Here is a 26,338-nt window from a genome sequence, read left to right as displayed (position 1 = left end):
AGTGAGAATTATCAGTACAGTACATTTAAAGACTGAAGCTGGGGCTGCTTCCCTTTGGAAGGAAAGGTGAGTGGAGACTTAAAGGATTTCTGCAAGTCCTGCTAGTGGAAGGCTGTGCAAGGACTTCTATTGGACATCAGGGCTTCCCCCTCTCTCCCTCTGCCCCATTCCCCTCCAAAGTGGCTGGTGGGGGTGTCAGTACAACACAGGGAAGAAAAGGGGCAACATGTTAGCTGGCAAACTGAAACGCTTGCGCTGAGGAAAAGACTGCCATAGTGCTATATCAAATTCCTCCCAACACCATCATTTCTCTGACCCACTGTACCAACCTGCTTCTGTTCCATTTGTTCCTTGCATGCACACATATACAGGTATCTATTAAATCATCTTTTGCTGCAGGGATGGAAAGCTATGCTGGCTTCCCCATAAGGAACATTGCAGAGTGGTCTCTGTGTCAAGCACTGAGACAGAAGTTTCGGTTATTTAGTCCCTAAATAGAAAGGCTATCCAGGTAGACCAGTTTTCATAACAGCCCCTGTAGTCAACCCCACCAGGCGGGGGGAAACAGTACATAGCTGTAGACCCAGTTTATGAGCATCAGGATGACCACAATTCCTGGTCAAATAAACTCAATGCCAGGGAATAAACTCCACTGAACCCAGTGGGCCTTGCTTCTGACTGCATGGGTTCCCACTTCTCTGGGTGACAACCAGGATCGGACTCTGCACTACCACAAGTGAGATTGGATGTGGTCTCTGAGTGGTTGAAGACTGAACGGTAGGTCCAGACTGTAGGAAATAGGCGCATTATTTGGAACAAGGTGATATTTTATTTCTATTTTATTGTTCTGTTTAGTTATCCCTGTTAAGCTACCTTATTTGTATTATGTTATATAATGTTGCATGGAGCGATTTTTATTTTTATTTTTATTTTTTTTTTATAATAATTTTTATTAATTTTCCACACATGTAATAAAGAACAATGTAAAACAGTATAACTTCATGCTCATCGGTTCATACCCTTCTTTCTTTGACTTCCCCATACCTCCCCATCCCTGCATCCTTGTTTAATAATTCTTTAGCAACCCTTAAGTCCATTGTCTTAGTTCCCTTTCGTAAAAAAAATTCTTAAGTTTTTTTTTGTTTACCGCTGCAATTCTTTACTTCTTACCCCCTGACATCCTAACATTCCTCAATTTTGCAATTATTTTTAAGATATATTTTGAAATTCTTCCAGTCTTCTTCCACTGTTTCTTTCCCCTGGTCCCGGATTCTGCCCGTCATCTCGGCCAGTCCCATAAAGTCAATCACCTTTGTTTGCCATTCTTCCAGAGTAGGTAGTTCTTGCGTCTTCCAATACTTTGCCAGTAGAATTCTTGCTGCTGTAGTGGCATACATAAAGAAAGTCCTATCCTTCCTTAACACCACTTGGCCCACCATGCCCAAGAGGAAAGCCTCTGGTTTCTTAGGAAAAGTCCACTTAAGGACCTTCTTAATTTCATTATAGATCATTTCCCAGAAAGCTTTAACCTTTGGGCAGGTCCACCAAAGGTGGTAGAAAGTGCCTTCAGTCTCATTACATTTCCAACACTTATTATTAGGCAAATGATAAATTTTTGCAAGCTTGACTGGGGTCATGTACCACCGGTAGATCATTTTCATAATATTTTCTTTTAAGGCATTACATGCAGTAAATTTAATACCGGTGGTCCATAACTGTTCCCAGTCAGCAAACATAATATCATGACCGATATCTTGTGCCCATTTAATCATGGCTGATTTCACCGTTTCATCCTGTGTATTCCATTTTAACAGCAAGTTATACATTTTTGATAAGTTCTTAGTATTGGGTTCCAACAATTCTGTTTCTAATTTTGACTTCTCTTTCTGAAATCCTATTTTCCTGTCCTGTTTGAACGTCTCATTTATCTGATGGTAATGCAACCAATCTCGAACCTTAGGCTTTAGTTTCTCATAACTCTGAAGTTTCACCCTTTCACCATCGTATTCTAAAATCTCATGATATTTTGGCCATTTAGAATCCATATTAAGCTTTTTTACTTCCCTAGCTTCCATTGGTGACACCCACCTAGGGGTTTTACTTTCCAACAAATCTTTGTATCTAATCCAAACGTTATACAATGCTTTCCTTACAATATGGTTTTTAAAGCTTTTATACACCTTTACCTTGTCATACCATAAGTATGCATGCCAACCAAAACTATTGTCATATCCTTCCAGATCCAAGATGTCAGTGTTCTCAAGAAGTAGCCAGTGTTTCAACCAGCAGAAAGCTGCTGATTCATAATAAAGTCTTAAGTCCGGCAGGGCAAACCCCCCTCTATCCTTTGCGTCAGTTAAAATCTTAAATTTAATTCTGGGCTTTTTGCCCTGCCAGACAAATTTTGATATGTCTTTCTGCCACTTCTTGAAACATTCCATCTTGTCCACAATCTGCAACGTCTGGAATAAAAACAACATTCTAGGCAATACATTCATCTTAATAGTAGCGATTCGGCCTAACAAGGAAAGTTTCAACCTTGACCATATTTCCAGATCCTTTTTAACTTCTGACCAACATTTTTCATAATTATCCTTAAATAAATTCACATTCTTGGATGTTAAGTTTACCCCCAGGTATTTTACCCTTTTAGTTATTTCCAAGCCTGTTTCATTCTGAAAACTCTCTCTTTCTTCCATTGTTAAATTTTTTTCCAACACTTTCGTTTTTTGTCTATTCAATTTAAAACCTGCTACTCGACCAAATATTTCAATTAGTTCTAATACTCTTTTAGTACTAGTGTCTGGCTGTTGCAAAGTCAATACTAGATCATCTGCGAATGCTCTTAATTTATAATGTCTAACTCCGACCTGAACTCCTTTGACCAACTGGTCCTTTCTGATCATGTTTAACAAAACCTCCAGGACTGATATAAAAAGCAAAGGGGATATTGGGCAACCCTGTCGTGTACCTTTTTCTATAGGTATTTCTTCTGTTACCACATTATTTACAATTAATTTGGCCTTTTGTTGAGAATATATTGCACCTATACCGTTTTCAAAACCTTGGCCTACCCCCATCCCTTGGAGATTCTTTTTCATAAAAGTCCAACAAATGTTGTCAAAGGCTTTCTCCGCGTCCACAAAAATCAAAACTGCTTTCCTGTTAATGTCAACGTCCAGCAGCTCCAAAATATCTATAATGTTTCTCACATTGTCTGACATATGTCTACCCGGGAGAAAGCCTGTTTGGTCCTTATGAATCTCTTCTGCCAAAACTCTTTTCAATCTTTTTGCCAAAATGTCTGCAAAAATTTTGTAATCCACATTGAGTAAAGATATAGGGCGGTAGTTTTTGACCTGGTTCTTCTCAGTCTCTGTTTTCGGTATAAGTGAGATGAAAGCCTCTTTCCACGATTCAGGTGCCTTTTTCCCCTTCAAAATTTCATTGCAAACTTCCTTCAATGGTTGTATCAGCCATTCTTTCAGCATTTTGTAGTATTTGGCCGTCAGGCCATCTGGTCCTGGTGATTTTCCCAATTTCATATTTTGAATGGCACCCTCTATTTCTTGTTCTGTTATTTCCTCATTTAAGATCCTTTTACTTTGTTCTGAGATTTTTGGTAGACCGTATTTTCTGATGAATTCTTCTATTTCTTGCTCGTTATTACGTTATTACTTACTGATATTACGATTCTTTCCAATTTGGTTCCCAATACATTTCTGAATTTCTATCAAATGAACAATATTTTGCTGTGAGCCACTCTGGGCACAGCTCTGTGGGTGAGTCGGAGACAAACAGGAAACGATGATGTATTGGAAAGGAAGCTGAGCTTTTAACTGAAGAACATCAGCTAGTTGAAATGCAACTTCTAGCTTTTAATTAGAAATGCAAAACAACCTTGTAAGGACATGTTACTATTTAAACTGCTATGCTAAGCTGTCACAGCAGCAAAACTTAAAAGCCTCATCACCTCATTCACTTGCCAATTACCTTGGCACTCCAACAGAAGGGGTCATCACTGCTCCTGCTCTGAAAAAAGCCCCATAGCTTTGCTCCACTGCAGTCTCCCTCCTTTACTGACATTATTGCCATAAGCTTTTGAATGAAAGCCGATGCTCATATAAAAAGTTGTGCCAGCTCCACAGCTTATCCAAATGGCAATGGCTATTTATAAGGTAGCAGCACACAACACCCACAAGCTGTAGTTTGATATTTGCTACATTAGTTAACTACAGCACCGTGGCCCACAATGTTTGAAAGAGGCTTGGGTATTTTTACATACACGATTCACCCAGTGCCTGTATCTTATATGGTCCTGTTCATCCAATTTTCCTTACATAAGACAGCAAGGAATTGTAGCTCTGTGAGGTGGGAAATACAGGTCCCAGGATTCTCTGGAGAAAGTCATGTATTTAAAATACGTATTGAATGTGTTTAAATGTATGGTGTGGCTCCACCCACAGAGTATCAGTGCATTCCTTGGAGTACACATGGATAAATAAACTCCTGTGAACTCAATGATGCTTTCATCTAGGTATTGTGGGCAAAATTCAGCAAATGGGGGAAATAACCTATGCTTTTTTACAAACATGCATTCACCAATTTGACCATAATTGCCTCTTTGCCACACATCCTATTGCAATTACTTTACAACCTTCTAAAATCCTACTGCACCCAGACCATTCCAAAAATGATGAATCATCCCACTGCCATGTAGATATAAACCCACTGCCTATTTGTTCTGAGACTGACCTACTGTTTTATGCATGAAAGGGGGCAGCACAACAATTGGCCAGCTTACACACAATTCTAAATTAAATTGTGGCTTGGTGCGAATAAGCAAATGCGTAGGTTCGCAGGGAGAAGATCACATTCGCTTCACTGTACCTCTAGTCCTGCTTCTTTGAGCTAATTCATGACCCTGCATCTGAATCCAGGCTCATTGTTTTGTCTCCCCCAGACAAACCAGAAGCAGTAAATAAGAACCTTACATTACAGCTTGCTGTTTATCTGGAGCAAAACAAACCTTGTGTTCAAGTTCAAATGCCATGCTAAGCTAAATTTTGGATTAGCTGACAGCAGCAAGACCAGAGTAATAGCAAAGGGGCTGCAAACCTCTTTCTGGGAACCTGCGAATTTGCTTGTTTTCACTAAATCATAGTTTGGCTTAGAGTGATGCGCAAGTCCGTTCACCTTTTATCCAGTGTACAACATTGCAGCCAGTCAACCGAGCCTCAACAGTTTTCCAGCGTAGGGAGAGGTACGCTGCTGTCATCTGTGCCCTGGGGACAGCTCCAGCCAATCTACGACCAGAGTGGGTGGGGCCGCGGGCCATGTAATTTTGGCGTGGCCAGTTGGTTCCCTCTTTCTTGCCTCTTCATCAGATCACCCTACCCACCCACCCTCTTTTCATATGACCTTGCTATGGCAGTTGTCGGTCACCATGTTGTTGGGGCAGGGTAGGATTTTTTTCCACTTGGCAAATTGGCATTGGCCATTTGGTTTTCGCCTACCTAGTAGCAATCGTCACAACTTTTGTGAGGTTAGGCATTGGGTAAGCCTTTGTTTGTTTGGTTGGAAGGGAGGTTGCTGCCTTGCCTGTCCCTCCTCAGTAAGGGTATCCTGTTAAAGGGATCCGGGGTGGCTGAATACTGTCCGAAGCCTGGGTGTGAGCTAGGGCTATGTCACAGCCCATACGGGGACCCCTTGGCGTGCCACTATCTGACATAAGTTATAGGGCACCTACTATTGGTAATTTACCCTTCCGCGGACTCCCTGCAGACGAACAGGAGCCAATATATAGTCCAGTTTCTCCCAAGGCCTAAGCCAAACCACTCACATATGTAACCAATAAAGCTGAGGCCTATTTGAACCCATAAACCAAACATTCCAGGTCAGTGTGATTTATTGTTCTCCTGGGAACTTTGTGGCTCAGGTGCCTTGGCATGCAAGCCAGGTCACCAGTTCAACAGGAATACAAGAGTAAAATAAATTGCATATGGAAGAGATTTCTCAGGATTTGCAGCTGAGATTTGCAGACCACTATTTGTCCCATATAGGGATTAGAAACGGTGTAAGTACTGCTCCTATGAGTAGGGTGCCTTCTCTGTGGTGGGATTCTGGAGTTCCTTCACTGGAAAGATTCACATGGAGCCACCATTTCTGTCACTTGGGCACCTGGTCAAGCCCACACTATTTGTGCAAACTTTTTAATGGTATTTTTAAAAACCACATTTTAGGTATGTGTTCTTCCTTGTTGTTCCCAGGATTCCTATTGTTATTTTAATTGCTTAATGTTCTTATCTTAAATGATAGTTTGGAAGCCACCTTGGAGATTCATTAAATTGGAAAGGTGGAATCATATTTTCAATGAAGTTCTAGATACAACAGGTACTTTTCAAGCTGCAAAAACCATTCATTGTTCACCTTGGGTGCTGTTAATCCTTTCCAATGGTACTTCTAAGCTTCAGCTTATGAAATTAATTGGCTCTGGCTCTATAATCAAATAATAAAAGGTCACTCAAAAAATGTTATGCTAGTTGTGCAAGGGCCACTTTTCCATGACTGCCTCCCCCGTTGTTGATCCAAACTCAAGAGGAGTGTATATCACATTGATTCAGCTAGTACAAAGGAGTTCTTTTAATTGTTGGTAACAGCCATAGAGTGCAGAAATCAGTAAGATGACCATATAGGTAAAGGTAAAGGGACCTCTGACTATTAGGTCCAGTCGTGACCGACTCTGGGGTTGCGGCGCTCATCTCGCTTTATTGGCCGAGGGAGCCAGCGTACAGCTTCCGGGTCATGTGGCCAGCATGACTAAGCTGCTTCTGGCGAACCAGAGCACCGCACGGAAACACCGTTTACTTTCCCACCGGTGCAGTACCTATTTATCTACTTGCACTTTGACGTGCTTTCGAACTGCTAGGTTGGCAGGAGCAGGGAGCTCACCCCGTCACAGGGATTTGAACCGCCGACCTTCTGATCAGCAAGTCCTAGGCTCTGTGGTTTAACCCACAGCGCCACCCGCATAGGTGCCTGAAAAAACAGGAATGGGGAACCTTTGACTCTCCAGGTGTTACTGGATGGAAATCTCTGTCATCCTTGACCATCGGCCACAATGATCCTTAGACAGCTCAGGACCACAATACTTCAAGGAGTATTCATATGAACCTACCCAGACGCTCAGATCATCATGTGAGGCCCTTCTCCATGGGCCTCCTCCATGAGATGTCTGGAGGGTGGCGACATGAGTATAGGCCTTTTCTGAAGGCTCCCCCTTTGTGTATTATTTTTTATTATTATTACTGTGCCCATCTGGCTGGGTTTCCCCAGCCACTCCCCTAAGGAGGTTAGCCTGATGCTGTCATTACATATGAAATGTCATTACATACTAGGTGAAAATCTTCCTCTTCAACCAGGCCTTTGGCTGACTAATATTCTATGTCTTTTAAACACATTTGTGGGATGGGGTTATTGGTTTGGTTTGTTCTCTTGCTTTTATTACGCATTTTGTGTTTTTATCTTGTATTTTTATGCTGTGAACCCCCCTCCCGTGAGATATACAGGTGAAGGGCCATATACAATTTTAATAATTATTCCTACAACCACTCCTCACAAATGACTGTTGCCAGGAATGGTAGGATGAAGCTGAATATCAATACCTTTGCTGACAACTACTGACCCACCCACCACAGTAAGAAGTAGCAAATATATGTTCAAAGAAAGCAGAGCTGCCTGTGCCAGCTGCCTTGTCATTATGGGATGTGCATGCTGAAATCAGAAACATTGGAATGGGAAGGCCAGAGTTTAATCCTCTATTTTAACTACACAACCAGGCGGTTGGTGATATACAGTAAGTAAGTAATTTTATTTACGGCCATAGGCCCATACAGGTAAAAACGACACATAAATAACAACTTGTGCACGTGGGGAAAACAGCCACTAAAGCACCACTATAACAATAAAATACTATAGAATAGAATGGCATACTACGCCTTAGTTAGCTTGTAGTGCTCCTGGTGATATACAAAATCCAACTGCCTTGCTTCACATTGCCCTCAAGTATGTGGCAATCGAGGGGGTGTCTCAATACCCCAAACCGCATATTGTTGCAGCAGTTTTACTTCTGCAAATGATTTCCTCAGAAAGTGGTAAATAAGCAATCTTCAAAACACAATAAGCAATCTTCAAAACACAACAACAAAACCTAGATGGAGGAAATGCATCAAACACAAGCTAATGACGTGCATCAACTTTCTGTAGAAAGGGCTCCTTTTTTCTTTTCTTTCTTGGGGTAAAAATCCACAACTTGGTGGATGATGACCAAGCAAGTGAGGAGAAAACAACAAATGTTACTCACCTTTATCAAAACAGATTCACAAATGCTTTGTAAAATGTTTATTTGAAATTGTAAAACAGAAAATTTAATAAAGTTATATTTAAAAACATATTCACAAACACAATTTTAAGATTAGAGGATTTGAGCTGTAACTTGCTACCCACACTTGCAAATACACTAGAAAATTCTACCAGGGAAAGAAGAGAAATATCTCAAGGTTAAATTTTTCTAAAGATACTTCCCTGGGCTAAGAAAAGTTCTAAGTGTTGTTATCAGTGGGCTGGACCATGGGGGGCGCAAAAAGTTCTTTTAGGGGAGATCACCCCTAAAAGTTGAGCTTTTGGGGGGAGCTCATGGGTAAAAAATCCCCCCTGTAAGAGGGCATTATGGGGAGCAGGCTTTTGTTGAGGGGGACAGGCTTCTGCTGGAAGGGCAAACCTGAGGTTAATTGAGTATTTTTATTGCTTTTCAATAGTTTTTGAGGATTTGGGGGGCAACTGCCCCCCCACGGCTACACCCATGGGCAGACCTGCAAAGCCCCAAAACTGCATCCTCCCCACCCCCAATATCTGCCAATCAAGACCCAGTTGTCCATATGGCATAAAAATGAGCTAAACCATCTGAAATGAGGAGGAAGAGGGCAACAATTATTATTACCACCACCATCTGATTTCTTGCACGCTTCCTGGGATATTATTATTATTAAAGTATGCATACAGGCAGTGAAACACAGAAATCAGATAATGGTACTACTACTACTACTACTACTAATAATAATAATAATAATAATAATAATAAATGTTTGTACTCTTCCTCCTCAATTCAGGTTGCATATCATATATGTGTAAATAAACCATATATCATAAAGACACCATAGTCTCCACTGTGCCTGGAATGTTGGCAACGCTTGGAGATCGGCATGCAACAATATGATGACTCATGTGGAACAGTGCTTATGTTCCACTTGCTGACTTCACACACAGGTGCTACAGGGAGATGTTGGAAGCCCCAGAAAGAAGGCTTGACTCAAACTATGCAACCCTGAGATCAACCTAGTTTCCTAAAGCCAGTGTGGTGTAGTGGTTAAGAGACTTGTAATCTGATGAACCGGGTTCGCTTCCCCGCTCCTCCACATGCAGCTGCTGGGTGACCTTGGGCTAGTCACACTTCTCTGAAGTCTCTCAGCCCCACTCACCTCACAGAGTGTTTGTTGTGGGGGAGGAAGGGAAAGGAGATTGTTAGCCGTTCCTCAGGGTAGTGATAAAGCGGGATATCAAATCCAAACTCCTCCTCCTTCTTTCTCAGCAGAAGAGTAAAGACAAGACTAGGAATGATGTGGTAATCATAACTTTATCATATGGTATCAGATATCAGTTTGTGTGTGTGTGTGTGTGTGTTTGTTTTTGTTTGTTTTAGTGGGGAGTGGTTAAAGGGTAGCCACAGACACAGTAACAGAGTTAAGAAAAAACATAGAAGTCTCAAGCAATAGTAGGAAATGCTGCTAACATTGAGCCTACATTACAGGCATGGCTTTTTTTAGCTGGAGCTTGCTGGAACTCAGTTCTGGCACCACTCAGGAGGGCGCCATTGCCATTCTGAGAGAAGGAGGGAGGTGTTTGTGGTGACTTCCAGCACCTCTTTTTCTAGAAAAATAGTGCCGATTATAGGTTCTCTCTGATCACCTTTTCATGCTATGACAGGTGCCACACCAAAATTTCCAGCAGATACCTTGCAGGTGCCAATCACTTAGGTAAAGGTAAAGGGACCCCTGACCATTAGGTCCAGTCATGACCGACTCTGGGGTTGCGGCGCTCATCTTGCTTTATTGGCCGGGGGAGCCGGCGTACAGCTTCCGGGTCATGTGGCCAGCATGACTAAGTCGCTTCTGGTGAACCAGAGCAGTGCACGGAAACGTCATTTACCTTTCCGCCGGAGCGGTACCTATTTTTCTACTTGTACTTTGACATGCTTTTGAACTGCTAGGTTGGCAGGAGCAGGGACTGAACAACGGGAGCTCACCCCGTCGTGGGGATTCGAACCGCCAACCTTCTGATCGGCAAGTCCTAGGCTCTGGTGGTTTAACCCACAGTGCCACCCGCGTCCCTATGCCAATCACTTAGTTGGTAGTATAATATGTGCCATGGAGTGCACTCAGGGCTAGAATGTACAGACTGGACTCTGTCACCATGCTAGATGATTAGTACTGTATATAGAAACAACTTCCAGGGGCCATGGGGGCTTCGGCCCCCACAATAAAATATTTGAGGGGGCCAGGCTCCCACAAAGTTGATGGGCATTCCCATTCAAATGGTGTGTGTGCACTGCGTCGTTATCAGTTATGCAAGGTGGGGCTTACCTGGGCACCCACAATATCTTATTCAAGTTTGCACCCCTGGTACTGTAGGCAAGAGAGATTGGAAACTACTGATATTTAAATTCTTTTCTTAATGTACAGATGCTGACAAACTATTCTTAGACCACTTCCTAATCACAAAGCTAAAGGTTAGTACACTAATATTTACCGAGTAAAACAAACAGCGCCCTGTGTACTTTAGACAGCAAACCTATATCGCTCTGGGAAATTGCAGTAATCCTTATCACACCCGATGCAATAAAGTCTCCACAATATGGTGTACCCGCTTATCCTTGCATAGTGAATGACTTTTGAACTTGGTGACATAGATTTACTATGTCCTGGTGTTTTTCCAAACAACGAGTCTAACTGGGGACTTTAGTGCCAATGCACTTAAACCCAACATAGCTAACATAGTACTTCATCCATATGTAACATGGTGGTGCAGGAGAGCCTGTTCCCAGAACTTTAAAAAAAAAAAATGGAGGAAAGATATTCACTCTAGCCCTGCAAAGTTGAAAAGTTAGCCTTTAAAGAAAGATTAATACTGTAAAACTGTAGGCCAGCCATCCCAGCATGCATGTCTTAGCCATCAGCAGATGTGTACAAATCAATTACCTTCCCTGGATGCTCCCTTCAAAGTTAATGAATTTCCGGAGAGGGAGCCCTGTTAGTCTTTTACAGTAAAAACAACAAAGTGCCTTTAAAAACTGCTAATGAAGTGGCCAGTGATCCATCACGAGGCCATGTTTGGCTGCAATTCTAACCATGTCTAGTAAGTCCCACTGAATTCAATTACTCCGAGGTAAGTAGGGTTAAGGAACACAGGTGGCACTGTGGGTTAAACCACAGAGCCTAGGACTTGCCGATCAGAAGGTCGGTGGTTCGAATCCCCACGACGGGGGGGTGAGCTCCCTTTGCTCGGTCCCTGCTCCTGCCAACCTAGCAGTTCAAAAGCATGTCAAAGTGCAAGTAGATAAATAGGTACCGCTCCGGCGGGAAGGTAAACAGCGTTTCTGTGCACTGCTCTGGTTTGCCAGAAGTGGCTTAGTCATGCTGGCCACATGACCCAGAAGCTGTATGCCGACTCCCTCGGCCAATAAAGCGAGATGAGCACCGCAACCCCAGAGTCAGCCACCACTGGACCTAATGGTCAGGGGTCCCTTTACCTTTACCTTAAGTAAGGTTAGGACTACAGTTTCACTGTCTTGAATCTACATCTCAGTATAAATTACAGTGGTACCTTGGTTCTCAAATGGCTTAGTTGTCGAAGAAATTGGCTCCTGACACCACAAACCCAGAAGTAAGTGTTGCAGTTTGCAAATGTTTTTCGGAAGCCGAACATCCGACATGGCTTCTGCTTGAGTGCAGGAAGCACCTGTAGCCAATCAGAAGCCGCACCTTGGTTTTTGAATGGTTTTGGGAGTTGAATGGACTCCCAGAATGGATTAAGTTCGAGAACCCAGGTACCACTGTAATCCTACCTCAGGCATAAGGAAAGGACAGTTTAGCACCCTGCTGATAGTTTCTCTTTGTGTCTTCATCATTATCATCATTTTTAATTTGTATACCGCCTTTCTATCTTACAATACTCAAGGCGGTTTACAAGCTGAAGAAACAAAAAATCTTGGATTGTATGAATTCCTCTGGGCATCTTAAAAACTGTTACAAAGATTGCACACCACCCCCAATCTCTGCCAAGTGGTAACAAGATTCCAGGGGGTTCTAGGAGCTTACCCAGATGTTTCCGTTGGGAGTCAAGGCGCAGCAGAGACTGTTGCGTCTTTAAGAAATGGGTTTATTTTATACATATTTACACCTGGGTGTAACAAGCAAACAATTTAGATGCACACACAAAGTCAAACACCACTTCAGAAAAAAGAAAAGCATTTAGGCGTCTGTCAGGACTGCAGCAGGAAGAATATGCAGATAAGGTACACTGCAAAACAATTTACTTTTCTATTTATGTATAATGTGTACATGCTGTGTTGTGGGGGGGACACTTTCATTTTAGAGAGGTAAGGCGAGAAAGCTTTCATAGCCATGGTGGAAGTCCAGCAGTTGGAGGAAGGAAATTCAGTTGGCAACCTGTTTTTAACAGATTGCTCAAACATCACTGCTCTCAACACTGTTCCTTAATATTACTTAAGTTATGGTCAACACTTACCGATGTACAAAAGATGCAGCTGCAATCCTGGAGAGTCGTCATCTTATCCAGTGAATATTCAGACAGGCATAGTTTGCAAGTGATCAAAGGCTCCAAGGACAATTCCCTAACCTCTGATATTCTGGTCGTCATGGTGTGGTAACAAATCTCAGCAGCAGATGCCATCAGCTCAACCAGGCTCACCAGTTCTACAAAAGATAAAAACAGGAGTAAGCTAGTGAGGATAATTCTCCTTTCTGACGTTCAACAAAACAGAATTTTTCAACAATCTCATGTCACCATCTTCCAGCACAGCTCTAGCTTCTAATATATGTTCACTACTAACTTTTAAGAGAAATTTAAACATTCCCTTTTTCTCAGGCATTTGATGGTTGAAAGTTCTGTCCCTGGCAACCCTGAAATTCTTGGTTTTGTGAGTAGGTGATTGTTTTTTAGGATTTTTAACTGTTTTTTATAAGTATTAAAGAAATTGTTTTAGTATAGACATGCTTGCTGCCCTGGGCTCCTTTGGAGGAAGGTACAGGGTTAAAGCCTCAGCGCCTAGGGCTTGCCGATCGAAAGGTCGGCGGTTCGAATCCCTGCAGCGGGGTGCGCTCCCGCTGCTCGGTCCCAGCGCCTGCCAACCTAGCAGTTCGAAAGCACCTCCGGGTGCAAGTAGATAAATAGGGACCGCTTACCAGCGGGAAGGTAAACGGCGTTTCCGTGTGCGGCTCTGGCTCTGGCTCTGGCTCTGGCCAGAGCAGCGATGTCACGCTGGCCACGTGACCCGGAAGTGTCTCCGGACAGCGCTGGCCCCTGGCTTCTTAAGTGAGATGGGCGCACAACCCCAGAGTCTGTCAGGACTGGCCCGTACGGGCAGGGGTACCTTTACCTTTACCTTTACAGGAAATACATTTAATAAATAAAAATTTCCTGTCAATGTAACCTGCCAATGAGGAGATGACCCAGGTATGTGAGCATTAACAGAACTACTTGTACTCCTTATGTTAGAGAAATAAGTAACATGAGCTGGCTGAGAAGGAACATTTTCTATCTAGAAATATTCATAAATATCCCATAGAGGTCACTGCAAAGTGCAGCATTCTTCAGTATATTTAATTACTTGAATGAGGGCTTGAGCAGTGTGCTTATCAAATTAATGGGCAATATTAAGCTGGGAAGGACCTGCAAACATCTTTAGCAGTTAAGTTAAACATTCAAGACATCAAGCCAAACAGGAAGAACCAAAATGAAGCACAACTACAAGGACCAAAATGAGCTTGTACAAAATACCTAATAAACATTAGCTGAACTTGCAAAGGACCACCATTGCGATATTGTGAACACTACAGTTTAGTGGGCACGGTGCAAAACCGAACCCAAACATATGTTTGGATGTATTAACAGGAACTCTGTCAAGAGACAGGAAGTAGTATTAATCACCCCTGGTCAGCCCGCATGCCATGCAGCCTGGAGCCCTGTGTGCAGTTCTGGACATCAAAACACAATGCTGATTTTATCAGAGAAGGAATCAAACAGAACTACAAGAAACAGGCCAGGATATTCTTATTTCCCCTTTCTGCTTTTGCTGGCCATAGTACAGTAACCATTAATTATTTGTGGTATGAATCTTCTTCCCCTTAAGTTCTCAGGCACCCCTCAGGGAGGTGTCACAACTCTCAATTTCTCTACCAAGGTTCAGAAGTACTTGGAATCATTGAAACTACTTCTGCTTCCAACCAACTCTAAAACCCCAAGAGATTAGTTACAAGACTCACCTTTCCTCCAGAACCTGATACACAGAGGCACACAGGGGACAGGTGCCTTTCCTTCTCTTTCCTGCCCATCCCCAAGCGTTAGACACTCCTGCTACCGCCAAATTCTCTTTGCTATGTACTAGATCAGGGATGGACAGATGTCGGTTATAACCAAAGATATAGTCACAGCAGGAAACTTGGCACCTGCATTTGATGGCAACCCTGGACTAGGTGCAAGGACTCCATTTTTCACTTAGAGGCAAGAGGAAGGGAGAAAGCAGAAGATTTGAAAACTGGACAAAATTAGACAAAATTCCAGTTGTTAGCAAGGTATCGAAAAGAAGGGCAAACCCCACCATCTTACCCATTGACAAGCAGCAGGGTTTTAACTACTGGAAGGCAAATTTAGATTAAGTTTTAGCAGTTTTTCTAACTGCAGGAATTGCTCACAGCATAAGAAGCAGATAGATTTTAAAAGGATACTTTATCTCTAAACAAGCAGCACCAGTACATGTTGTTACCGAGATCTTGAATCACTTGATCATAGGAATGATCACAATAGGCTGCAGCAAGTTGCCTAGCACAGGTATGACCTGTATCTATAACATAATTGTGTCATTTGCATTGAGGATCATCTGGTTGATGAGAAGCAAGGTGAGGCACTTCAATCTACCTAAGCCAGAACATCAGAGGAAGCAGAAGTAGCAGCTACCAGAAGATGAAGCAACTCTCCAAAGGGAAAGAACTGAAAGGGCAATTTAATCAATTCATGGAGCCTTTGTGTGATAGTACTTTCCAATGCGTATGGTTGTTGCTGTTCTACTTTCAGAATCCTGCTTATTTCTCTGGTATGCAAAGCTCCTAATAATTTGCAAGCCTAATGCCAATAGGTAATATATGAGCCTGGACCTGCCAACAGACCCATCTAGCTCCAAACCAATTTTGGAGCTCCAGGCCTGACAGCAAGGCAGAGCCATGCACCTTGGACATCAAACCTTCACCTATATCTCAGGAAAGGTGGGAACGGGGCAGGAACAGCTTCTTCTGATGCTAAGAGTATGGGAGTCAGACAAAGGACCAAGGCAGGGAAATGCTACAAGAGCACAGAAGCTGCTCTTCTACAGGACACACTGGTGTAAATGCATCTTGTTCAGTTTCATTTATTTAATCCATCATGTCAGGACTGCGTCACAGTTTTCTACCTATGTGAAGATGGCTGGGAGACAAAACACATAACACTTCTGCATTGTGAACTATTTTCATGTAACCAAAATGCAACGAGTGAAGTGGCTCTTCCAGATTTGCACTATAGATTTATTTTCTGGTGTAAGTCAGTCACATAAAAGCATCTACTCTAAGACACATGCACTTCAACCTGCAGCTGAACAATGAATTACACAACAAAGGGTTATCGACTCGCACAGTCTGTTCCCGGGAAGGTAACTAACCATCTGCTTCTGAAGACTTATGAAAAGAAACCATCTACCCCAGACATGCCATTAGCAGCAAATAATTCCTTATGGGTAAGAGCCGGAATATGCTGCTATTACCAAAAGCTTTGGGAACAATATCTTTTAGAGAAGTCAGAACCCACAGTGCGCTGTTTCATAATTGCTGCAGCAATTATAGTTATTAGTGAATCATCAACAATGCAATGACGAAACTAGGGCTACCTTTACATACGTCTATGCCTTTCTTCTCAATCTGCTACATTAAGAATATAAATATACATATTGTTTTCAGCTGCACTGCGACAAAGTCCTGCTGCCACCATATGCCAAGAAGTGCTACGTGGTTAGTTTCCCCCACGTAGCCCTGTATATTGCCAGCAGCAAAACGGGTTTAATGTTTTGCCCCTTGGACTGCACCTACAAAGTTGGCGGCACAGACTATCTGGCCTTGAGCTGCAGATTAATGTGAACTGGGAGGGGTGGCCATGCACTGGGGGTTGGACCAGACAACCCTTTGAATCCCTTCAAACTCCACAATTCTATGACTCAAATCACAGCTATGCCAGGACAATGTGGTGGTGCAGAGACAGCCAAAGTGTGCCACTTGTGCGCAATAGGAGGGATAGGGAGCCTGTGTTAGAATATTCTGTTCCACCTTAAGGGACAGGCATGAGACTGTTGTGTGTCACATGTCTGCTTACACTCCAGCACAGCTTGCTGGGAACTTCTGTTTGTGTATAGTTTTCACTTTAAGCTGCTTGCTTTGAACATGAAGGGGAAAAGACATGTTTTCCTTTTGTCCTGATGTACAGTGGTACCTCGGGTTAAGAACTTAATTCGTTCCGGAGGTCCGTTCTTAACCTGAAGCACCACTTTAGCTAATGGGGCCTCCCGCTGCCGCCGCACCGCCAGAGGACGATTTCTGTTCTCATCCTGAAGCAAAGTTCTTAACCTGAGGTACTATTTCTGGGTTAGCGGAGTCTGTAACCTGAAACATCTGTAACCTGAAGCATATGTAACCCGAGGGACCACTGTATGCTGAATAAACTGCTTGTAAATATGCTCAACACAGCCTCTCCCTGCCACTTCTGTTGCACAGTGTTATTTACTCTGCTGAGTGTGCGTGTCCAGCTTCTGAAGGCTACTGAAGCTAGGGTCACAGTTTCATGCTGATCCAAGGACTGGAGATTACTCGGCACACCGGCCGGTGGGCTGGGGCCAGCTGGGGGCCTGCCAATTGCCCCCAATTCCTTGGCTGCATCCCAAAAGCCTGTAACCCTCTGGATGTTGGTGGACTACAACCCCCACCATCCCTGACCATTGGCCTTGCTGGCTCAGGCTGATGGGAGTTGTACACATAGGCGCCGACTCCATGGGGCCTGAGGGGGCCCGAGCCCCCTCAAAAATTCGTTTGGGGGGGCTCTGCCCCCCCCCAATAATTTAAGAAAAACAAAGCCACTCCCGATCTAGAGAGGGGGTGGGGTTGCGGGCTCTCGACCCATCAACAATCTCGCGGGGCTGGTCTTGGGCCCCCCCAATATTTTTTATAAGTCGGTATGGGCCCCCGCCCCCCCCCCAATATTTTTTATAAGTCGGCGCCCCTGGTTGTACAGCAACATCATCTGCAGGTCCACTGGCCCTTTTTATCCCTGCCCTAAACATAAGTGATCACACATACTTATGTACATATTCATGAACCTGAAGAGCTACAACGACCCCCTCATTCAGTATTCTTAATGGTTGAGGCAAGTATGAAACAGAAGTCCACAGAAAAACAAGGTACTGAGGACTGGGACATTCGCAGGGAAACCAAAATGCTTGTTTACAAAGCTATTGTACTACCATCCTTACTGTATGCTTGTGAAACATGGACCACTTATAAACGCCATCTGCAACTCCTCGAAAGATTCCATCAACGGTGTCTCCGAAAAATTTAACACATCACTTGGGAAGACAGGCGAACTAATACCAGTGTACTGGAAGAAGGAAAGATCACCAGTGTTGAAGCAATGATTCTTCAACACCAACTTCGTTGGACTGGTCATGTTGTGTGGATGCCTGATTATCGTCTTCCAAAGCAACTACTCTATTCCGAACTTAAAAATGGAAAGCGTAATGCTGGTGGTCAACAAAAGAGGTTTAAATACTGTCTTAAGGGAATTTTTAAAAAATGTAGTATAAACACCAACAATTGGGAAACGCTTGTGAGTGCTACACTTGAAGAACAGCCTTTACCAAAGGTGTCATGGGCTTTGAAGACACTCAAACTCAGGATGCAAGGGAGAAACGTGCTAAGAGGAAGGCACGCTTGGCAAATCCACACCGTGATCAACTCCCGCCTGGAAACCAATGTCCCCACTGTGGAAGGACATGTGGATCCAGGATTGGTCTCCACAGTCACTTACAGACTCATTGTTAAAACCGTGTTTATGGAAGACAATCCTACTCGGCTACGAGTGATCACCAAAGAAGCACTGGGTAATTAGGGCCCCTTTTAGTATACTTGGCATGAAGTAGTAGAGCTTCCTTTCCAGGTTAAATGGCAGGGCCTTCTGCATACCTCCCTAGATACACATCAGGCACAAGCCTTAAACGACTCGGGACCACAATATCTCAAGGAGCGTTTCTCCCCATGTGAACCAACCCAAGCCCTGCAATCACCACCTGAGGCCCTTCTTCATGCGCTGCTTCCATGAGAGGTCCAGAGGGTAGCAACAAGAGAAAGTGTATTTTCTGTGGTGGCTCCCGGTTTGTGAAATGTTCTTCCCAGGGAGGCTTGCCTGGCACCTTCTTTACTTATTTTTAAGCAGCAGGCGAAAATGTTTCTCTGTAACCTTTGGCTGATTAACCTTCAATGGCCTTTTAAATGTGGCTGGGGGGGGTTATTGGTTTGTTTTTATTTTATTATGTATTTTGTGTTCTCATTTTGCATTTTTATCTTGAGAACCACCGTGTGATCTTCGGAGGAAGGACAGGATACAAATTTAATTAGTAACAATAATAATAATGCACTCCAGTATTTACAGAGCAATATTTTCAGCCTGTATCAAATAGACAGGAATTTATTTCAAGTATCAAAATGTAGTATTCAGGAGACACCTCTGCATGGGATGGGCTGTACTATGAGTGCTTCAGTGTGAGTAAGCCTCCTTAAGTTTAGGGAGGCTTAAGGCCTAGACACTGCAGCAGCAACCACATGCTATTCACTTTTCAAGTGAAAAGGTGGAGGTTTCAATTTTATCAAAGGGACAGAAGAGAGCTGAACACTTCCTTCCCTGTCCACTTTACCTCCTTGAAGTCCATCATTCCTGAGTCTTTTCTTCCTCAGTCTCACTCAGCATTCCAGGCTGAAAGGGAATGTGTCTGTTTCAAAAGCCCTGAAGAAGTTAAGGCAGTGGAGGGAGGGGGCTCAGGTTATGTCCCCCATGTCCCCCTAGTTCCGCCTACCCACTGCTTTGTGTGTGAATGAGGGAGACACATGAACAAAGAGATACGGCTGCCACTGTATGCCCAGTTTGGCCCTCAGTAGCCCCAGGCATCTCTGAATTCTAGGTGGTAAAAAGAGTAGGATATGCCTGTATGGGACAGATCCTTTCATTTCCCAACATGGCTATCTCTTTCCTTTCATGAAATGCTCTGCTCACTCAGGGTTTAAACAGAGGAAAAGCAAAAGGTCTGTCCTTCAGACAATGCCATTTGACTACGTTATACCACAAAAGGTCAACAACAACTAGGTCATCATTCAGGGGCTTTCAGCATCAAAACAAAAGGGAACGCTGAAGGTTGGGAATGTCTCAATGCTGCCTAAACTGGCTAGGAAAACAGCCCCAGCTGGAAAGGCAGAATAAAACTACTTCCCTACAACAGCCACCACCTAACCACAAATAATCAATGTAAAGGCACCACACACCCATGGAAGGAAGTAAATGGCTTAGGACCAGGATCCTTTAAAAGACTGTCTTACGAAGTAGTAGTTCTTCTTCCTCTTCTTCCTCCTCTTCCTCTTCCTCCTCCTCTGTCTGCTATTATAAAGCTATCCACTATTACTACAGGACTTTGAAAGCAGCAAAACGATAACACGACACAGTATTATGTCCAGAGTTGACTCAATCTAATTAGACTTTCGATAGAAGATGGAGTCAGCCTCAGGTGAAGAAAACAGAAGAGTTGTCGCAAGTTCAGTTTGCAGAGCCTCAGCACTGTCCACAGTATAATCAGCATCTCTGTCTTTTCCATTTGATGGAAAAGCTCTGCTACTTTGTCTTGGTGGTCTACGGCCCTGGTAAAGTGTCCTAACACATCTCCCAAGCAGCAAAACCATCAACGTGCCCTTGAGTGTACCACCAAACCGTAATAATGTCAGATGCCATATAAATTGGCTTCAAGATGCCTGCCACATGCCTGTAAGCAAGCCACTGTTTTGACACAACACAGAGTAAGGCTTTCATAAAATAAGACTAAAATCTATTCTGGGCATAGCCAAATGCTGCTGCAAACCTGAAGGGTTATTCTGCTCTCCAAGCAGGCTCTGGCGCCATATAAGTTGCTTTTAATGTCCCCTCAATTTAAAAAATGGCTTGTGCTATCAGCAATGGCTATTCCAGAAAACAAATCCAAAACTGCTTTGGACTCACAAAACTAGCTGCACAGTTCCTTTGGATCTTGGCCCAAGTATCCATATTGTATTATTTTCTTGCCGTTTCAAGGAATAACAGCTAGCTGCCACAGGAAACAGGATGTTAGACAATTAACAAAATGAGCAAAGAGCACTCCCTGTAAGAATCTGTTCTCACCCACTATATCTTTAAAGCTTGATGTGGGAAGTAGCCCTGAGACTTCATAGTACTATCACAGAAACAAGGAAAGAATTTTTTTTAAGTGAATATTCACACTCACACACATTCAGGTTGCATAATACATTACTGGGAGTAGCCTCTTCAAACAAACAAGGATTTATTGCTAAGAGAACTGCCAGCCAACTGAAGTTGTTGATCTTTCCTTGTCCTAGATATAACATGAAAAGGCACATAGTTATAAGCTGAAGGGTCTCAAGCCTGGTTGCTGTAATATAATATAATATAATATAATATAATATAATATAATATAATATAATACACTATAATATATAATTGAAGGACCACGAACTAGGGTTCCCGGTATTGAAGTAATAACTAAAAAGAAGTTAATAGTGCATTTAAAAGTTATCATGCTGCATGTCAGTGCAAATCCACAGTCTTCCACACAAAAATGCAAACACCCCACCAAGCACAAAAAGATGTTTCATCCAAAAACCTGTTAACCAGGAACACAACAGAATAAAGAGGCTTAAATACAGTTTTGCTATTATTCCAGACACAGTGGAATTCACAATCAGGATTAATTGGGGACATTAGTTGACCGTTACCAATTTTTTAGAGCCAGTTGTGGTGTAGTGGTTAGAGCACTGGACTAGGGTCTGGGAGAATAGACTTCTAATCCTCACACAGCCATGAAACTCACTAGGCCAATTACTGCCTCTCAGCCTAACCTACCTCACATGGTTGTGAAGAGGATGAGGAACCACGTACACCAGCTTGAACTTATTGGAGAAGAAGGTAGACTATATGTGCAAATAATAGTCGCCATCATCATCATCTTGTGGCCAAATCAAGGCATTAGGGACTGACTACCTATCTTCTTCCTCAGAAAAAGGTATTAGATAAGAATAGTTTGGTTTAACTTTAAATCTGTTAACATTTATATCCAGCCCTTTCTCCAGGTACATATGGAGTTATGTGATGGTCCCCCATGAGGGGTTGACTTGGACCAGTCCAGCTTAGCTTCATGTCAGAGACAGAACAATATCAAGCATCTTCAGATTACTGTCTGGGTGCAATTCTAAGTACCGCAAATGTTAAGTGAAAACTAGACCTCGCAAGAGAAAAACATATCAGACTAATGTTGAGGGGAAACTAAAGTTGGACTGCATTTACTTAACCTTTAAAATCTATTAGACTAGGAACCTTTAGAGAGCACGCAAGCACAGTATTCATACTTAGCAAACCTTTACTTTGTTTGCTTTTAAAAGTTCTCCTGTCTATCTATGGCACTACACCACAAACAGACTTCTAATCTTTTATTATCATCTCGTATACACTTTAAGAAAATATGTTCAAAGATTAATCTGCCAACGGAACATAGAATACGTGGGGAAGATAAACAAGTGCTTCATCTGTTTAAAAGAACCAAATGCACAGATTGCTTTTATATTGCACGCAACCAATTCAACACAAGTGACAGGAAAAAGAACCAAGATGGGAGAGGAGCTACGGTACAAGGTGTTGAGGTTATTTTGCCATCAAGACGTGTGTGTGTGTGTGCGTATATATACCAATTGTAGTATAAGCTCATCCTGTTTAATAAGGGACTAGTTCCATCTGAAGGCTGCCTTTTTACAAAACAAACTACTTCAGTTCAAGTTCATTAATATCACCCCCCAAAAAAACATTCAGAACATTACAAACTGCTGTGTTGAACTATAGGGTCCAAAAGTAAATCAGGGACCACAAATGAGTAATAAGGTATCTGACAGATAAAATGTCAACAGGTGACACTTTCTCCATAATAGAAAAGGCTTGCCCAGTTTAATATGTGCCAGCCACAAGGCATGATTCACTTTGTTTCTGTACCAGTACTTCTTGCAGCAAAGTACTCCTGTTGGAAGATAGAATATCTCTTCAGCAGCGAAGATACAGGAAATGCCTTGCGTTCCTGATTACTAAGTGACAGTGGAAACGGTAGCACCTCCATATCTGCCTAATAAGCCTTAGAATTTTGCTGCTGCTTCTTCTATTTCTGACTTTCTTTATATATGTTCAATTGACTTGCTTTTTAAAATGAAAGCTAAGAATCTGAATCTTTGGCTGGGGGTGGATGGGAAAGAATCAATGTGAAGATGAACTAGAAATTGTTCAAAATTCTATTTCAAAATGAATTTTATTCATCTTTAGTTCACCTGGAAATTAGGAGAATTGGTTTCAGATGTAGTTCAGATTTGTGCAACTGAACTAGTTCACTTTTGCATAGTAAGGCCTATATTTTCAAGTGACAGAAACAACCATGGAAGTGAAATTAACCAACCAACAAGAGAAAAGAAAACCCTCCTTTGTATGCCAAGATTCATAACATTTCCCAGTGTTTTGAACAGGATAGTTCCCCCCTCCCCAATGCAAGACAGAGAGTATCAAGATTAACATTTCATGAGGCTAAACTCTTATTTGGCAAACTGAGCAGATGTTTGTTAACATTCAGCTATAATGGGTTCTTACAAAAATTACTCATTGACAGTTGTGATACATCCACATGACATTAAAAGCAAAAGATAGAACTCAGTTCTTACTAATTCAACATCTGATTAACTGAAGAGAGCAATAATGCTTCACAAAGTGTATATAGCTGTTTGATGTCAGAGTATGTAGTTTCAGTCTATAGAAGTGGTTTTCAAACTATACTCTGAGAAACTTCCAGGTTCCTGAAAAATATATCTAAAAGGAGACCAGCTTCATTTTAGAAAGAATTCTTTTGCATGTAGAAGATGGAAAGAAAGCTGAGTGCTAAGGGGTCCAAATTCAGTTCACATTGTGCCTCCTATAGCATGCCACAGAATTCAATGTCTGAGGGAGTCGCTGCAGAGGTTCTGTGACAAACAAATATGGAAACACATCCTGAAGACAGAACATGTGAAAGCCACTAGTCTATTAAGTTGCTTGTCCACACATTTGGTAATGGTGGTTCTTCATAATACACCACCATATTAACTTACAACCAAGCAAATGACACATATTGTGGGATAGTGCAGTCAAACATAACTTATACATGAGTGCTAGTTAGCACTTGAAGGGTTTAAAAGAGCTGGATTCCTAGACTCAGCTAGGTCACGCCCCCTTTTTTCCTGCAAGAGAGGAAGTGAAGCCTTCTCTTACTGTTCCTCACTCCACTACACCACGTAACTGACCAATAAAGACGTGTCTAAGCAAGCCGCAAGCTTAGAGCAGGTGTTTGGAACTATCTTTCTGTATTTTCTACCCAAGATATTCTGCATGTGTTCTCCTTACTGTTGCTTGGATAAATGCACAAATCTGACCTTTGGAACATTTTGTAAGTAAAGCATTTTAAACTTAACAGTGTGTGGCCTGTTCATTGCAAGAGGGGGAGAAAGTGGAAAATGTTGTATGGAACCAAGCAGAATAAAAGGGTCTAACAACCTATATCCTCCCATTATGCTGCTGCCAAACTACTCTTTTATTGGGTGCTCTCTCCTGCTGGAGGGTGAATTTGGCCCCACAATGTTTAATTCAGGCACCCAGCTGATTACTTTATTACTGTATTTGTGCCATACATGTGGGTCACAGGATCATCCATTTTTCCTCCCACATACATATTTCCTATCATCCCATGTTCATCTTTACAAGGATCAAGACATCTACTGTAATAAAGTCCACTATCTTCCATTTAAGTACATCAACTGTGTATAAAAATCTAAGTATTTTATAGATAGGTGAATGGCAAACAAAGCAAAATATAGGTTTTAGCCACAATAAAACTTGGGCCATTTTTTCAGGGCCATAGTTGATACTGATGCACTTTGGCACTCCTCTATTCATGACAGCTCATCTCGGCCATTCTAACAGCCCTGCTGTTCAGTCACCCCCTGCTGATTTCCTGTAATTGTTTTCTCACCTTCACACCCAAGAGCCCATGACTCTTGATTCCTTCTGCCGCCATAACTTTACCCCGGCCCTGGATGCACACAGTTATGTTCTTTTCTGATCACGTGGGTCACACACCTGGCCTCTGCATGATCAGCTCCTCCATCCTTTCCTGCAGTTCTTTTGCAGACTTTATCTAATCTTTCCCAAAAAGCTGAGGTTGCAGGTCTGACAAAGAACTGTGCCTGAGAACCTGGACCCATGTAATATTCTGCAACAAAAGTGCTTCGCAACAGATATTAAATACGTTTTATGTTTTAAGAAAATCAAGGTCACACTCACCAGCAAAGCAGCTGGAGTAGGAACAAAATGAGCAGCAAAAAATGATGAAAAGCAGTGGTGGGGGTGGGGGAATCAAAGCTAAGTTCTCCATCTCCTCAAAAGAACAGCCTTAATCAGTCTCCTAAGAGTGAAAAGGTCAGGTGAGTTTCCTAATGGAGGGACTTCCAGCCTGGAAAATTCCAGTGAGAAGGCCCTGCTTTTCATACTCACCTACTGTACCTTTCTTTCAGTAAAGAAAGCAGGGCCTTCAACAAAACTGACCAGGTCAATTGTGTAAGTTCATATGGGAACAGCCAGATCCTTTCTGCACCCAGAAAAGGACATTGAAGGCATACTAAGAAGGTAAAAGGCTCCTCTTCTGGGCACCATTGCTACCTGGGCGTCCAAGACCACTTACCTGATCCTTAAGCATGTTTTCAACTCCATTCTGATCTGGCCGAAAAGTTACTCCAGTGAAATGTTTATGCCTCTCACACAGAGACTGCCATCTCCCATATCAATGACTCATACCATATACTTATAAATGCTTTTTTTCATTATTCCCATGACTACCGCAGAGGAAAGAGGCAAAGCATTAAAACTAGCCTTCAGCTTCCTAACACTGAAAAGTCAATACTGTTAAGTGGGAGTAAGTGTGGGCACAAACGGCCAGTGCTTTCATTTTTAGTTTGTAAAAAATAAGGCTGCATTGTGGTCATGCCTCACTCTGATCACCGTTTCCTCCTTCCTCAGAAAGGCACAAAGGAACCTGCCTTACTTTGTCATCTCAAAAGCCATGTAAAGACCTCCGCAGTAATCTGGAAGCTTGCCTCCATTAAAAAGCGCCTTGATGCAACTTCAGTGGAATGAGAAGTGGAGCTAACTGAAGGGTATGGAACAAAAAATATTGTATAACATGAGGGCCAGGTTTTCTGAAAGCAAGGACACGTAGTGAGGAGGCAGAAACATGTGCAAGGCCATCCACTTGTCAGTGCCAAATCTTGCAGATATCAAAATCCAATGTCCCCAGAAAAAAGCTTAGAGCAAAAAGTTCTTTCTGTCAAGGTCTGAATTCTCTTGAGGGTAATAATACTCTGTTGAGGGTCACAAGACAATGGTGAGCAGAGTAAGAGCCAACAATGTGTGGAGACAGAGACAAAAGTGCTCTAGATTAACTAATCTGGACTAACAACCACCCTGCTTCAATTTTTCCACAGTGTGTACCTCAAATTAGAATTTCCAACCCTGTGTAGATTTTCTTAGAAGTATTTATTTAAATATA

General features: G+C 42.5%; 1 protein-coding gene and 2 long non-coding RNA genes across 7 annotated transcripts in view; 2 read left to right on the top strand and 1 right to left on the bottom strand.

Annotated features, from left to right (window-relative positions):
- The window catches only part of RNF144B (ring finger protein 144B), an 82,148-nt gene that overhangs the window by 24,616 nt on the left and 31,194 nt on the right, over positions 1–26,338 (bottom strand). For 4 of the 5 annotated variants that reach the window (XM_079983814.1, XM_079983816.1, XM_079983818.1 and 1 more), the window contains one exon: positions 12,862–13,049. In XM_079983814.1, coding sequence (XP_079839940.1) covers positions 12,862–13,049 — 188 coding nt within the window. Of the gene's footprint in view, positions 1–12,861; positions 13,050–14,618; positions 14,850–14,961; positions 15,098–26,338 lie in introns of those variants that run through there. The other variant, XM_079983817.1, reaches the window with a different exon arrangement.
- LOC307220168 lies at positions 9,731–12,222 on the top strand. The gene is made up of 3 exons (XR_013840741.1): positions 9,731–10,091; positions 10,462–11,508; positions 11,880–12,222. It is a non-coding gene; the product is annotated as an uncharacterized lncRNA (long non-coding RNA).
- Positions 15,255–16,275, top strand: LOC307220177. Its single transcript, XR_013840751.1, has 2 exons — positions 15,255–15,445; positions 15,910–16,275. It is a non-coding gene; the product is annotated as an uncharacterized lncRNA (long non-coding RNA).

Source organism: Podarcis cretensis (assembly GCF_951804945.1).
Source record: "Podarcis cretensis genome assembly, chromosome: 7".
Taxonomy (NCBI): domain Eukaryota; kingdom Metazoa; phylum Chordata; class Lepidosauria; order Squamata; family Lacertidae; genus Podarcis; species Podarcis cretensis.
Note: the sequence above shows the minus strand (reverse complement) of the source record. Positions and strands in the feature narration are given on the sequence as shown.